The 13533-nt window shown below is 45.5% G+C and overlaps 1 protein-coding gene across 5 annotated transcripts in view; it reads left to right on the top strand.

Annotated features, from left to right (window-relative positions):
• CACNA2D3 (calcium voltage-gated channel auxiliary subunit alpha2delta 3) overlaps positions 1–13533 on the top strand; it is an 860192-nt gene that overhangs the window by 777781 nt on the left and 68878 nt on the right. For all 5 annotated transcript variants that reach the window (XM_058726526.1, XM_058726525.1, XM_058726524.1 and 2 more), the window contains 2 exons: positions 3207–3269; positions 6406–6476. In XM_058726526.1, the coding sequence (XP_058582509.1) occupies positions 3207–3269; positions 6406–6476 (134 nt within the window). The remainder of the gene's footprint in view (positions 1–3206; positions 3270–6405; positions 6477–13533) is intronic.

Genomic DNA, 13533 nt, shown 5'->3' with positions numbered 1-13533 from the left:
AGTGGATGTGTTAGCCTGGGGGCTAAAGCCACCTTCCGGTTAACACAGCCTTGGTGCTGTGTTTCCTACTCCCAAGTACCCTTCCTCATTGCCTTTCCTTACCACCTGTGACTGCCCAATTCCCATGGCCTCTAACCTCAGGTATCTACCTGATCTGCCTTTGGGACAGGAATCAGACCTCTCTGAGCAATCTTGACTTATCCAATCATCATCAAGAAAGTTTTTTGTTGTTTTTTTTTTTTTTTTAAGGAAATCAAGTTCTCTCTGCTTCTCTTTCTCCCTGTCTGCATTTTTTTTTCAAACAACCTCATCCCTACATGTTTTATCAAAGGTGGCTGTCGAATAGGCACTTACAATATCTGTCAAAATGTAGAGCTCTTTCCTCCAAGCCCTTCTGTCTGACTGTCCACCCTTAGGACAGGGTGATAAGTGGACACCTTCTAAGATGTTGGCTTAGTTTGTGGGGAAAGTAGCATAGTGACAGAAAACTGAGAAAATATCTCCTCTATTTTCTTTTATTGGAGGAAAAGGAGTATGGAGAAGACAACTGAATACTAATTATTGTAAAGAGACATAGAGAAAACAGTTGATCAGACTGGAATCTGGCAATTCTGTCCTTACTGCCCCATAACCTGGTACTCTGCTCACCTAAGTCCGTGGGCCAACTCACCTACACCACACTTCCCAGTAATCATTTAATCTAAGCACTTGCTGGTAAGGCTGCCTCTTCAGGAAATCATCATAGTCACATTAATGACACAGCATCCTTGATTTTGACCTTGGTTTTTTTTTCAGTGATTTGTATCACAACCTTGGCCATTCTGTTTCTTGCTTAAAAGGGTGACCAAGTATTTTTATAATCAGTGCAAACATGAAATTCAAAGCTACCCATCAATAAGCATGGTCTTCTCTGCCACTAAGTTCCTGTCATGGAATCCTAACTTAAGGGGGAGCCGGGGCGGGGGGGTGGGGGGGGGTGGGGGGGGGAGAAATGAATGAAAAAAAATGTTAAATGGAAACATAGCCCGAGAAGTAAATGCCAATTTGTACTTGGTGTAGAAGAAACAAGTGTCATACCTCAGTCCTTACCCAGGAGCCCACCCACTATGTTGGAGCAAAATCTGAGGCACCTGTGAGGAAAGTGGAAGCTGAAGCATATAATCCTCCAGGAGCCTTGGCTGGCCCTCTTGTTCCTCTTTCAATTATTTCTGGTAGGATGTAGACTAATGTGACCCACATGACTGGATCAGTAGTGCATGTGTAGACTATAGGCTAGCAGAGCTCTGGGAGATTGCTCTGGGAGAGTCTAACCTGCCAGTGTCTTCCCGTGTGATTGGAGCTATCGCCAGCATCACTTTCATGGACTGCATGGAAGCATCCTTCTTTCTCAAGATTTTCAGTTGACTTTTATATCTATTGGCCTTGTACCTGCTTTGTACTATCCATTATTTACAACATTAGATGGAGAGGTAGTCACCCTGTAATAGCAAGAGTACTCATTGGCTAGGCATGTTTGAGTGGAAACTAATTTTATAATTAGGGGTGGAGGTGGGTATGATGACTTTGATTCTCTATGAACTGGGAGGATTTAGTCAATACCCACACGTGGAGGCCAATTCTGTTCTTGTATATTTATTAATGGAATGGAGGTTAGCCTCCCTTTGCTTCAGTAAAGGATCATGACATTCAAATAAACAAAGATATGGATTTGTCTAACATGACCCAGGGGAGCCTGGCTTAAAACTCATAGGAGTACTAGTGTAATCTACAGCATTGCTGTCCAAGAGAACTTTCTACAGTGATGGAAATGTCCACAGGTATAATCACCAGCCAAGGTAGTGCAAAGCACTTGAAATGTGACTAATGCACCCAAAGAACTAGATATTTAATTTTATTGAGTTTTAATTCACAAAAAAATTAAATTTAAATCTGCATATAGCTAATGGGTGCCATGTTGGATGGCGCAGCTCTATGGGATTGCTTTCATACTGCTATCTTCAAAAGATGGAGAAGGTTTGTCAAGATTCCCACCCAGCAGGGCCCAAGTAGTGTCCATACAGCTAAAGAGCTTCTTCAAATAGCAAGAGTGGAACCTGGTTACCCAAGTCATTCATTCAACCTTCTTTGGACAACTGAGAAAAACCCGATTACTCACCAAAGCAGCCAACTCTTTTATGAAAGGTGCCAGCATGGCTTTTAAGTTTCTGCTGATTCCCCACCACGACCTAGTAATAAAGGATGAAACTTTTGGACCAACTCATTGCTGGACTTTTGTGCCTGCCTGAAAACAACTCCACAGATAGGCAAATGTCCCAGAAAGCACCAGCCCTGTGGTGGCCCGGAGCTAGGGGGAGTTTAGCTCAGGGTAAAGATATGTTACAAATTAAATGTTGCAGTCGGTATGTAAAGCTGCAATAAATAGAAACTGAGTTACATCAAGGATGGAATTAAACCTTAAGTTTAAACCCCACAGCACTGTAATTAAAACTTAGCCTGTAGCAAATCATTCACTTGAGATTAAAGTACTGTGGGGGAAGCAGAGGTTTGGGTTTACCTTGCTGTCTACAATTCATAAGTCTGAGCTACCAAAAGCTAACAGCCCTGCCCCCAAATCCAGCTCCCAATTAAAAACACAGTTTGAAAACCTTTAGGAGGCCTGAGGGGCCCCTTTAACAGAAGTCTGCCCCTTCCCCCCTGCCTAAGTCTATGAACAAATTAAAAAATATTACCTGGTCCCCTGATGGTCTTCTGAGCCGACACAGTGTTTTCATTAATACATCATTAGGGTAATGACATTGTGCTGGCGTTTTGCTTTCAAAACAGCCTGCATTTCAGCCACGACGCATGCAGGCTCGGGGCCTGTGAACACTTTGTTCCTGGGAAATAGTCTTCAGGTCATAGAAAGGGGTGGGGGTGGGGGGGTGGGGGAAGGAAGATAAATTGTAATTAATTTTTTAACATGTATTCTTTTTATCCTAATCTGGGATGTTCAAGCCTTGCTTAGTGTTTTGTTTTTGTTTGTTAGTTTTGCAAAGTAAACACTGGGGTTAGCTTAACCATGGCCTCAACTCCTAGAGCCAACAGGCATTTCCAATTACCCCCCCAAACAACCTACAGTAGGTTTCTCTCAGGTTGGAAGTACGTCATTTTGTGTAAAAGCAGTCGGAGGATCCAAAGTTGAAACTGTGGTATTTTTTCTTTTCTAGACTGTGAACTGTTACCTCATAGACAATAATGGGTTTATTCTGGTGTCTGAAGACTACACCCAGGTGAGTGAGAAATTTCAACCAGCTCAAAGTAAGAAGCTCAGGATGGGCGTAGGTGAGGGGAACAAAGGATGGTGTTAAAACTTTGAGACAATGATCTATATTTAAGAAGTAATAGCAGGAGATTATTAACCCTTATTTCTGTCCCTCTAAAAATATCACAGCCTACTTCTCAGCAGGCCCCAAAGAGTTTTTACCTCCCAGTTGGGGGGTGGGGGTGGGGCAGAGCCCAGGGTCTGCTTTCTCACTCAAAATGTTCAATTTGTAGAACACTTTGCCTCAAAAGTAGAGGTGCCTTAAAGAGTTTGGACAATTTGAAGGAGGTTTCCTCCTTTTGATATTTAAATACTTTTTCCATATATATACACCACACACACACACACACACACACACACATTCCATTATAATTATTCCTTATGACTTTCTTTCTGGTTTTTGCTTTTTAAAAATCAGTTATCTGGGTTCAGGGATTAACTTGGGCTGTCAACACTCAACACTGAGGGAAAAGGATCCAGAAAGAGAGAAGAAATTTTCTTCATTTGACTGAGCTGTACACAGTGTGAGAGGCAAGGGAAAAGATATGGGAAGACACTCAGCAATGGGGCCAAGAACAGAAATCTCCAGAAATCTCCACTGTGTTTGGAAATCAAAATAAGAGTTCAAAACAATAGCATTGTAATGGAGAAAACAGGTTTCTCTGTCTTTTTTAAAGTTTATTTATTCGTTTTGAGGGGGTGGTGGGTGGGGGAAGAGAACCCCAAGCAGGCTGTATGTGGTCAGTGCACAGAGCCAGACGCGGGGCTTGAACTCACTAACCATGAGATCATGCCCTGAGCAGAAATCAAGAGTCAGATGCTGAACCAGCTGAGCTGCCAGCGTGCCCCAGGTTTCTCCTTTAAAACTATGCACAGAAAAACTTGCTCTGCAATTAGAAATTAAATTAGCCTATTCAGAGATGGTAAAACACAGATGTGTTTAGCAGGGTGGCATGATAAAGGAACATTAGAGAAGGAGGTGCGTGGTCTCTGGGACGTGCTCTCTTCCTTCACTAGTTTGGGGGTGGGGGCGCCTCACATTACCTGCCTGAGCCTCCTGGTGGGCTCTGTAAAAGGATGATTGACAGCCATTTTATAATGAAGTCCCATTTAAATCATTTGAAATTTTTTAGCAGTCAACACTACGATAGGGCTATTAATGCCTAAATAAATTAGTTAATTGTCCTTAAGTTGCTAAGGAGTCTGACCTCAGTGCCTTGTTAATTTATCAGAACTGGCTCTGGGTCACATGTGGAATTGTGCTTGAATTTCCCTTCTTATCCACGAAAATGTTGTGGGAATCTTAAATGCACCTGTGATGAGAGAAAAGCTACAATGTTAGAAATTAAACTGTCCACAGTCTGTCTCCTCGGATGCTCACCATCACTGGACATTGGACAGTTGGTAAAGATCAGATAGGAGTGAGCCCATGACGTAAAGCCAGTCTGAGAGAGTGCAAGAGCCCAGAGGCCTATGGTAATATGCCTGTTTGGCTGGGAGAAAAAAAACCCAAACTTTCAAGAGTCAGTGGGGCAGGAATCCAAATTAACCACCTTTGAGGAGGAACCTTGTCCTCCCACCAGGATGATGGAGGGCTGAGAGAGGAGCCTGGTCCCTGGGGGTTCTCGACTGGCCCACAGTGTGACCCACTCCTACCCAGTCCGGGCCTGCACGTGCGCTCTGCTCCCTGCTGGATCTCTCCCTGGGACAGCCCTGCAGCGTTGCCCAGGGAGCCAGCTGGCCTGCTCTGCCTGACTTTGTTTGATGTTGTCTGGTTTCCTGCACCCCAATTAGGGTGGTTCTTCATCTAACAACCAGTTCCATTGACACTGGCATATTGACACACACAAAATACAAATGTCCTAGCTCCTCGCTGCAGCACACACTCATAGACTTTGCAAAAGATTCCAATTGTCCCTGGAATGAAAGAGGCAATGCTCCATATTTAGTCAGCGAAATGTCATTTCCTTCTTCTTCCTCTTCTCTTTCGTGACTTTCTGACAAAGTCTTTCTATGCCTTTCTGCCTGAAAACTCCCAGGAGCATGCTTGAGGTCACTCAGTTGTAATTTCAATCGGGATTTAGCTAATACAAAGCCTATGGAATTTATTAATTCAGGCTCTGATGGTAATGCCCTCCACTCACCCCACACAGAAGTTATAAATCCTTAGAGCACCCACAGTAGACATGGGGGTTCTCTACTGGCCTACACTGGCTCATTCCAGGGTGTTGGCAGAAGAAGGCTGTTGTCCCAAGCTCTTTTCAGCTTTACTGCCTACACCCTCTCCCACGAGACCGGGAGGACTGTGGCTCCAAGAGCCTGGAGGGATGGGCAAGGACGTTAATTTTTCATCCCACCATTCAGAGTATGCAAATCTCAGCCAACACCAAGAGCTGGTCTGAGGCAAAAACATCAATCAGGTCGTGGGGAAGGGCTGCTACGCCCTAAATGCCCTGGGGACGTAGGGGTGAGCCATTAGAGGTCTGATTAAGCCTCTTCAAGGGGCTGGACCCTGGGCTGCCTGATTTGTCCACATGGTAACTGCCCAGGGACACAATTGCGAGTGCTCTTCAGAAAGTGATTTTGAGAATAGATGCATTCTCAACAGCAGGAGATTTATAGGGCCGATGAAGAGGACGGCTACATTTCCCTAAACAGGTCATCCAGGAATTATAAACAATTCTTTTTATTACTGCTTGGGAAGCCCTCTCATAGCCTGTTTCTTTCTACGAAGTAGGGTTTTAATCACAAGAGACTGAGTGCAGATGAAGGCTTACTGCATCCGGGTGGGGGGGGGGAGGGGTGTGTGTGCGCATGCCTGTGCGCGTGTGCGCGCGCATGCGTGTGCATTTCAGTTCCAGCGCTCCGAATGCGGTTTGCAAAGCCGGCGCTCTTTGCACGTGCTGCGTACGGTGGAACCTTCCCGTCAGCTTTCTAGTCTGCTGCGTAATCCCACCACTTATACTGATTGTGAGGACATACTCCACTTTAATGTGACAGCGCCTTTTGCTCCAGAACACAGAGCTGCGCCCGTTTCTATTCTCTGGTGTTTGGGCACATTGTTTATCTATACTTCCTCCTGGGTCTTCTTTTCTTCCCCGCAGACTGGAGACTTTTTTGGCGAGGTCGAAGGGGCCGTGATGAACAAACTGTTAACAATGGGCTCCTTTAAAAGGTAAGGATTTTATGGTCCCCTGCGCCCCCTGGAAAAGTTTGCCTAAATAAAATAAAACGAACCAAGGTCAAATAAAGCAAGCCCAGACTTGACCCCTGCCTGGTTTGTACGGGTGTTCATACTTCAGAAGATCTTGCTGAAATTCGATGCCTCTTGCATGAGTGTTAAGAGTCACAGAAACTCAGCTCACAATGGGTTTCCTGTTCACCCAGAATAGGGTTTATTGGAGGCCAATACTGAAGTCAGAGCCTTCGCTGGGACGCAATGATAGCAGTCTCAAGCAAGTGGCTGCAAAGACATAGGAAATGTTTTCCGCTGGCTAAAAAGGAGGACTGTATTTTGTCTCACATTGGCAAACTGGGGAAGGCTGCTAGAAATCTGGAAATGGGGGATATAAAGTGACAGACACCTGCCGATATAATTTTGGAAAATCAAGTGAAAGGTCTCAAAACCTGCCCCCAGATGGAGGGAAGTTAAAATCTGCTGCTAGAAGAAAACCCAGATGGTGCCCAGTTCTACTGGCACCTCGGTCGTGAGCGCTGTCACTGACCCTAAGTGAAGCTTGTGTATGACAGCTTCCGCTTGGCCCCACTCTCTCCTGGGCAGGATGGCCATGCTTTGGGGGACACCAAAGCCTATGGGAAAAGCCATCTCCCCAAGGAGATCAGGATGTCAGTAATGTCCCCCACCCCAGAGTCAACAGGAAATGACAGTCTTTGAAGCGGTGCTTTTGTGGGCATATTTGATGCCGTTAAATACATAATAGCAGGCACTACAAGGATGGACCTCAGCTCGCCTGTGAGAACCACTGCTGCTGGTGGGAAAGGCAGGCCCTTAGTCATTACTCCGTGCAGCTGAATGGCCAGGAAGTGTTAGCTCAGGAAATCGGACTTTTGAGCCAGTCAACAAGACCAACTGAGCGCTGTGCTGAAAGCAGGGAATTCAAAAATGATGACCCAATTTTTGAGATTCCATAGCTTGTTTGTGCCAGAAGGAGGGGAAAAAAGAAATGATATAAAAAACTGGCATAACTCCAGCACTTCTGCGCTCTCTGACACACTCACTTGCCTGCCCCCAGCCTGCCTGCCGCGGGGTGTTCAATTCCCTTTCTTAAAATTCAAGTGCAGTGTTTTCCTCTTTTGCTACACGTGCTTGAAAACCCTGCTTGGAGCTGGGCTTGGGTTGCTGTGGAGTTTCCCAGCGCTTCTTAAAGCTTCCCAGAGCAGCGTCTGGATTGTCTGCCCTGCAGGGCACCACTGGTTGTTCCTATCTTGACGTGGATGTGTGTGCATTTGTGTCCTGTTAGTTTGCTTTCGACTCAGTGGGGGAAGACAAAAGATGAGAATAATCACACACGTGTTTCTCGTTCGAAAGCATATTTTTCAGCTTCTTTAACAAAATCTTTTTTTTTTTTCCTTTTCCCTCTTGGATATTCCTTTCAAAAAGCTTGGTGGGAGAAAGAGAAAGGTTGTAGTAGGGTTGTAAATCCCCAGTCTTCTCCTTCATGTGATTGAAGCATGGTTGGCATGAATCTAGAACTTTCTTTTGCTGTGAGAGTAGCTAACATATTTGAGAAAAGGGAAGGAGTAGGGACTTGACACAAGTGTAACAGTATCTGTTGTCCTCTGGGAGTTAGCTGACAGTGATCATGGGCCTCTTTGAAGGGGCCCTCACAGGGGCCACCAGAGCAATGAGAGTTTATGTTTATGTTTTGGAGTCAGATGGATTGGATTCAAATCCAGACTCTGACATTTACTAGCTGCGTGCCTTAGAACTGAGTCAAGTTACCTCTCCAAGTTTCCTTATGTGGAAAATGAAGGTGATAATAATAATTACTTCCATGGGATGCTGTCAGATTTAATGGGGTAATAATAAGCAGAAGGCCCGTACCCAGTGCCTGGCATATATTAAGGGCTCAGTGATGGCTAGCTGCTGCTGTGATTTGTATCGCTGCGGATCTTTGCTCAGTCTTGGCTTCGCTTTCTGCTTGGCACCAGGTGGTGCTCCTTCTGCATCCACACACCTCACAGCAGGCTTCCCATGCTGCCTGGCGAGGGGGCCTCCAGCGTTGGGGGTGCTGCGGTGCCCCTGCCTTTTACAGCAAGCAGTGTGTCCTCAGAGCATAAGGGTGACAGTCGTTTTGTTCAGGGAAGGCCTGTATTTCAGCAGCACTGAAAAGAGGAAGCCCAAAGTACCTGATGGTGCTCTGGAACAGAAGCTGTGGTCCCCGTGAAAGCGAGCCCCACCCCGGAACACAGGATGCCTGGAGGCTGAATTGCTTTGGGGACGTGATTGAACCCGGGGAAAAGCCCAGGACCCATTCCCTGAATTCACTGACTTCCCATCTTCTCTCCTCTCAGTGTCTTGGACAGTGCCAGGATGGCACAAGGTTTCTTGATTTGATCTGGTTGTATCCAGTCCTAAAACATGAGTTTCACGGACAAGAACCCTACAAACCACCTTCTCCAGAAAGAGCTCACAGGGGAGAACACCATCCCCCTCTGTCACCTTCCCTTTGTCTCTCTCCCCTGGTCCAGATTTGCCGCCTCTCTCTCTAAAGCAAGATGATGCTTGTTTACATGACAGTGGACTCTTGCCTTGATTGTGTAGTCACTTATCTGGTGACCGGATGGCCGTTCTACTCAGCAGCGTCATCAGAGGGAAAGAATATCCGCTTCTGTGTCTACAGCACCATGGGGATGGGAAGGAAGCCACAGATTTGTGCAAATTACCAACTCAAGGGAGCTTCAAGAAGGTTCCGTGGCAGTGTGTGCAGATAATCTAAGAGACAAAATGGTCATTCGTTGTCACTTTAGCTCAGTCTTTGACTTGACTCTACCCAGCTTACGTGTGACATAGTATGATGGGCCAAATAACATACTAATAGCTTCAGCAGTGTGAAAGTAATGGTCACAGTGGCTACCTTCCAGGAGCACCTACCCCCCACCAGACCTGAGCTGCACCTGACAGATCTTACCTCTTGCAGCACTTTCCAGTACTCTGTGGGGCAGGTATAAACAGGACCAGCTGCATAATTTGTAGAGTCCAGTGCAAACTGAAAATCCGGGGTCCCTTGTTCAAAACCTATTAAGAATTTCAAGACCGCCAACAGCAGAATATTCAACGAAGCCTGGGGCCCTTCCAAGTACAGGGTTTTGTGCAATGACACAGGCTGTATGCCCATGACGCTGGCCCTGGGTATAAATACACCCATTTTACAGATGGAAATAATGAGGCTTAGAAAGGTTAAGAAGCTGCCCTAAGTCTCTGTGTAACAGAGCTGGATTCAAACAGCCTGCCGTTTGAGCTCAGAGAGAATTTTCTAGTGTCTGCCCTTAACCTGGTTCTGTGTAGAGTAGCATTGAGTTGTGCATGGAGCTTCTTCCTGTTCTGTTTGAGAAGTGAAGGGGAGCTTGAGGAAGATGTTGGCTCAGCAGTGTCTTATCAGGGCAAGCAGGACTTTGAGGATGGGAGGCCAGCTGAGTGATAGCATCACCCAGATTTCTTTTAGCTGAAGTTGATAAATCTTTAAACCAAACCATGTTTTCAGGCTTCGTGTATTTTCTCATGAGATCTACCATGTGCCTGGTCAGCTTTTTGCGTTGAAATCCAGACAGAGAACTTCAAATACTTCTTCGTTCTTATCACAGAGAGTAAGTAGACTCCCCGGAATGGTGACTCATGTAGGGTTTCCCAGCGTAGCTATTTTTCTTTTGCACTCACGTTCACAGCCAGTAAGAGCCTTGCATTCCTGTTTCTCAAAATCCACACCCCATGCTTCTCTCTCTTGTCATTGGCAGTGATTTCACCCCTCTTCGGATTACTAAGACAACACCTAGTTTCAAAGGATTTTTCTTAGAATTCATGTGTCTCCCCCACTTCTTGTCCCCAGTGATTCAAATTCAATGTCAAATATCCAGGAGAATTGAAAATGTATGTATATATGTTTTATATATAAAATGATATTTTATATACGTATAGATAGATAGGAGAGTATCCATGGTTCCTGATGGGGCCTCTTTGACACACTGCACTTGAGCTAAGAGGACTCTAGGTTGAGCACCAGAATCGCCGTGTGTGGCCTTGCACAGACTCCCCGTCTCCCAGCCTCAGTTTCTTCCTCACCCAAATATGGACCTTAGGGGATTTTGTGAGAATTAGCTAAAACAAAGTATGTGAAATTGCTTGGCAGATTGCAGAGTATTGCGGGCAGGATGTGAGATTAGCTCTTAGATAATAGCTCCAAATGTCTGATCTTTTTCTTTTTTCATTTTCTTCTTTTTTATAATCATTAAAACTCCCCAGAGCTGGTTACTATGCAACAGTTAACCTCCACAGCACAGCCTTGGGGATGGGCCTGTGGGCCTGGACTCAATCAGCATCCCTGGAGAGCTTTTGCTTTTATTTATTTATTTTTAATGCTTATTTATTTTGAGAGAGAGAGAGAGAGTGCATTGTGTGTGGGTGTGCCCATGTGCATGCATGTGCAAATGAACGGGGTGGGGGGGGGCAGAGAGAGAGGAAGACAGAGAATCCCAAGCAGGCTCCACCCTGTCAGCACAGAGCCCTGTGCAAGGCTCAGTCCCACAAACCCTGAGATCATGACCTGAGCTGAAATCAACGGTCAGACATGTAACCAACTGAACCACCTGGGTGCCTTTCTTTCTTTCTTTCTTTCTTTCTTTCTTTCTTTCTTTCTTTCTTTCTTTCTTTCTTTCTTTCTTTCTTTCTTTCGAGAGAAAAAGCATTCAAGCAGGGAAGGGGGGCAGAAGGGGTGGGTGGGGGGGGAGAGAGAGAGAGAGAGAGAGAGAGAGAGAGAGAGAGAGAGAGAATCCCAAGCAGGCTCCAAGCTCAGTGCAGAGCCCCATGTGGGGCTAGATTCCACAACCCTGAGATCATGACCTAAGCTGAGATCAAGAGTCAGCTGCTCAACCCACCCAGGTACCCCTCACTGGAGAGCTATTAAAACACGCCTGTGCTCAGGCTGCACCCCCAAAGATTCATATGAAATTCATCTGGGGATGGAGCCTAGGCACTTATGCTCTTTGAAAGTATCCACGTGCTTCTCATGCATGGCTAGGGTCAAGACATACTAAGTTAAGAGCACCAGGGTACCATTCCAGGTGCTGTCCACTTTGGAGTTGTCTGACATTGGTCAGCATTCACTCACTAACTTTCAGTTTTCTCAGTAGCAAGATAGAACTGAAAGAAGGATGTGTATACCTGCAGGTGGGGGTTAAATGGAGTAATGCGTACTTTTTCCAAACTTTATCTTTGTGGTTTCTGCCAAAAGGTCTTCCTTTGTTCTTTGTGTATCGAATTCAGCTTGAGGAAGCAAAGACCAATCGGTCCTGCCTGGCCTTTGGTTTGCAGAGAAACGGACCACTTGCTAATAATCTGTTTTTGCTTTGGGAGCTACTGATAGGTCCTCTCCGTCTTGGCTGTGTGTGTTTTGCTTTATACGGTTTTGTTTGTGTTATGTGCTTGGTGCAACATGCCTGAGCTCTCACCCCTCCACCACCACATTTTCCCTATGGGGCCTGGTGAATGTCTTCCTCACCTCGCCCCACACATTCATTAACATAGTTGGCTTGTGCAGAATTCCCTGTGGTGGCTCCTTCTGCTCTCTAAATTGCCTTTCTAGAAAGGTGACACGTCAGGTAGACTTCAGGACTTGGGATGTTTCTTCTCCTGTCTCTACATGATGGAACCGTACAGGCTCCGTGGCCGGTGACTGCAGCTTTCCCTGTCCTTGGTAATCACGTTGCATTTCAGCCAATGTCCTGGCCTTTCAGTCTAGAGAGTGTGAAAGGAGAAGCCTGTTATGTTTGGATGGCTGCTCTCTCATGCCGACTGCCCCCCCAATGTCTAATACTCAACACTCATGTAATGAATGTAATGGCTTCCCGGCTTCCTGTTGACCTGACCGTTTCCACAGAAGTATGCTTTGTCAGAGGTGGCATTGAAGGGAACAAGAAGACAGATTGGCTTGAACAAGTGTGTTTCTGAGCCAAACTTTCTGGAAGGCAGAGACATGAGAACTCCAGTGCATCACTCTTTAAAATCCTCAAGCTGCCTGCCTGAGCATCCCCAATGACAACAGGAAGAACGTTGCCCTCGTCCTCATCATAATAGCAGCAGGCCTCATTTACTGAATATTAAGTACAGGACGGGCATTATTCCAAGGAGTTTATGTGTATTACCTTAATTAATCCCCATAACAACTCCACGAAGTTACTACTGTCATTATTTCCCTTTGACCATGAAGACCTGCAAGTGGTGGCTGAGCATGTGAGTAACTTGTCCAAGTTCACCCACAGTAGTGAGTGGGGGACATGGAATGTGAACGGTTGTCTCTCAGATTCCAGATGGCAGACCACGTTTACCTAATCCCCACACGTCTTTTCCCCTAGTTGGAGCAGACTGAAGTATTTCTTATGGAAATATTTGTTCACATTTATGCTTATTCTGCTCCAAGAGGTAGTCAAAGAAAGTTTCTCAAACTTAGAGTCCAATATATCAGTTAGGAGTTAGTTCTACTAGAAATAATAGGAAGTTCTAGAATAACGAGGGGCTAGAGAACATGGGAGCCTTTTTCTCTTTTTCATGAAGGAAGTCTGAAAATACAAATTTGTTGTCATCACAGACCCATGACCATATCTTTTTTCTCTACCTTCCTCCATTGGCATTTAAACTCAAGGTTACTTCATGGTCCAAGATAGCTGCTTAGCTCCAGCCATCACATCTGCAATCTCTGCTGGCAGAAAGAGGATCCAGGGAGGTCCAAAAGGCCAAATAAAATTTCTTGATTAAAATTTATTTTAATAAGGAGTGCCTGGATAGCTCAGTCAGTTGCAACCAACTCTTGGTTTTGGCTCACGTCATGACCTCACAGTTTGTGAGTTTGAGCCCCACATCAGGCTCTGTGCTGACAGTGCAGAGTCTGCTTAGGATCCTCTCTCTCTCCTCTTTCTGTCCCTCCTGCTCCCTCTCTCTCCCTCAAAATAAATGAATAAACTTTAAGAAAAACTTACTTTAAGAAGTAAATCTTATTTAT

The sequence above is a fragment of the Neofelis nebulosa genome, chromosome 4 (assembly GCF_028018385.1).
Source record: "Neofelis nebulosa isolate mNeoNeb1 chromosome 4, mNeoNeb1.pri, whole genome shotgun sequence".
In the NCBI taxonomy this organism is placed as follows: domain Eukaryota; kingdom Metazoa; phylum Chordata; class Mammalia; order Carnivora; family Felidae; genus Neofelis; species Neofelis nebulosa.
Note: the sequence above shows the minus strand (reverse complement) of the source record. Positions and strands in the feature narration are given on the sequence as shown.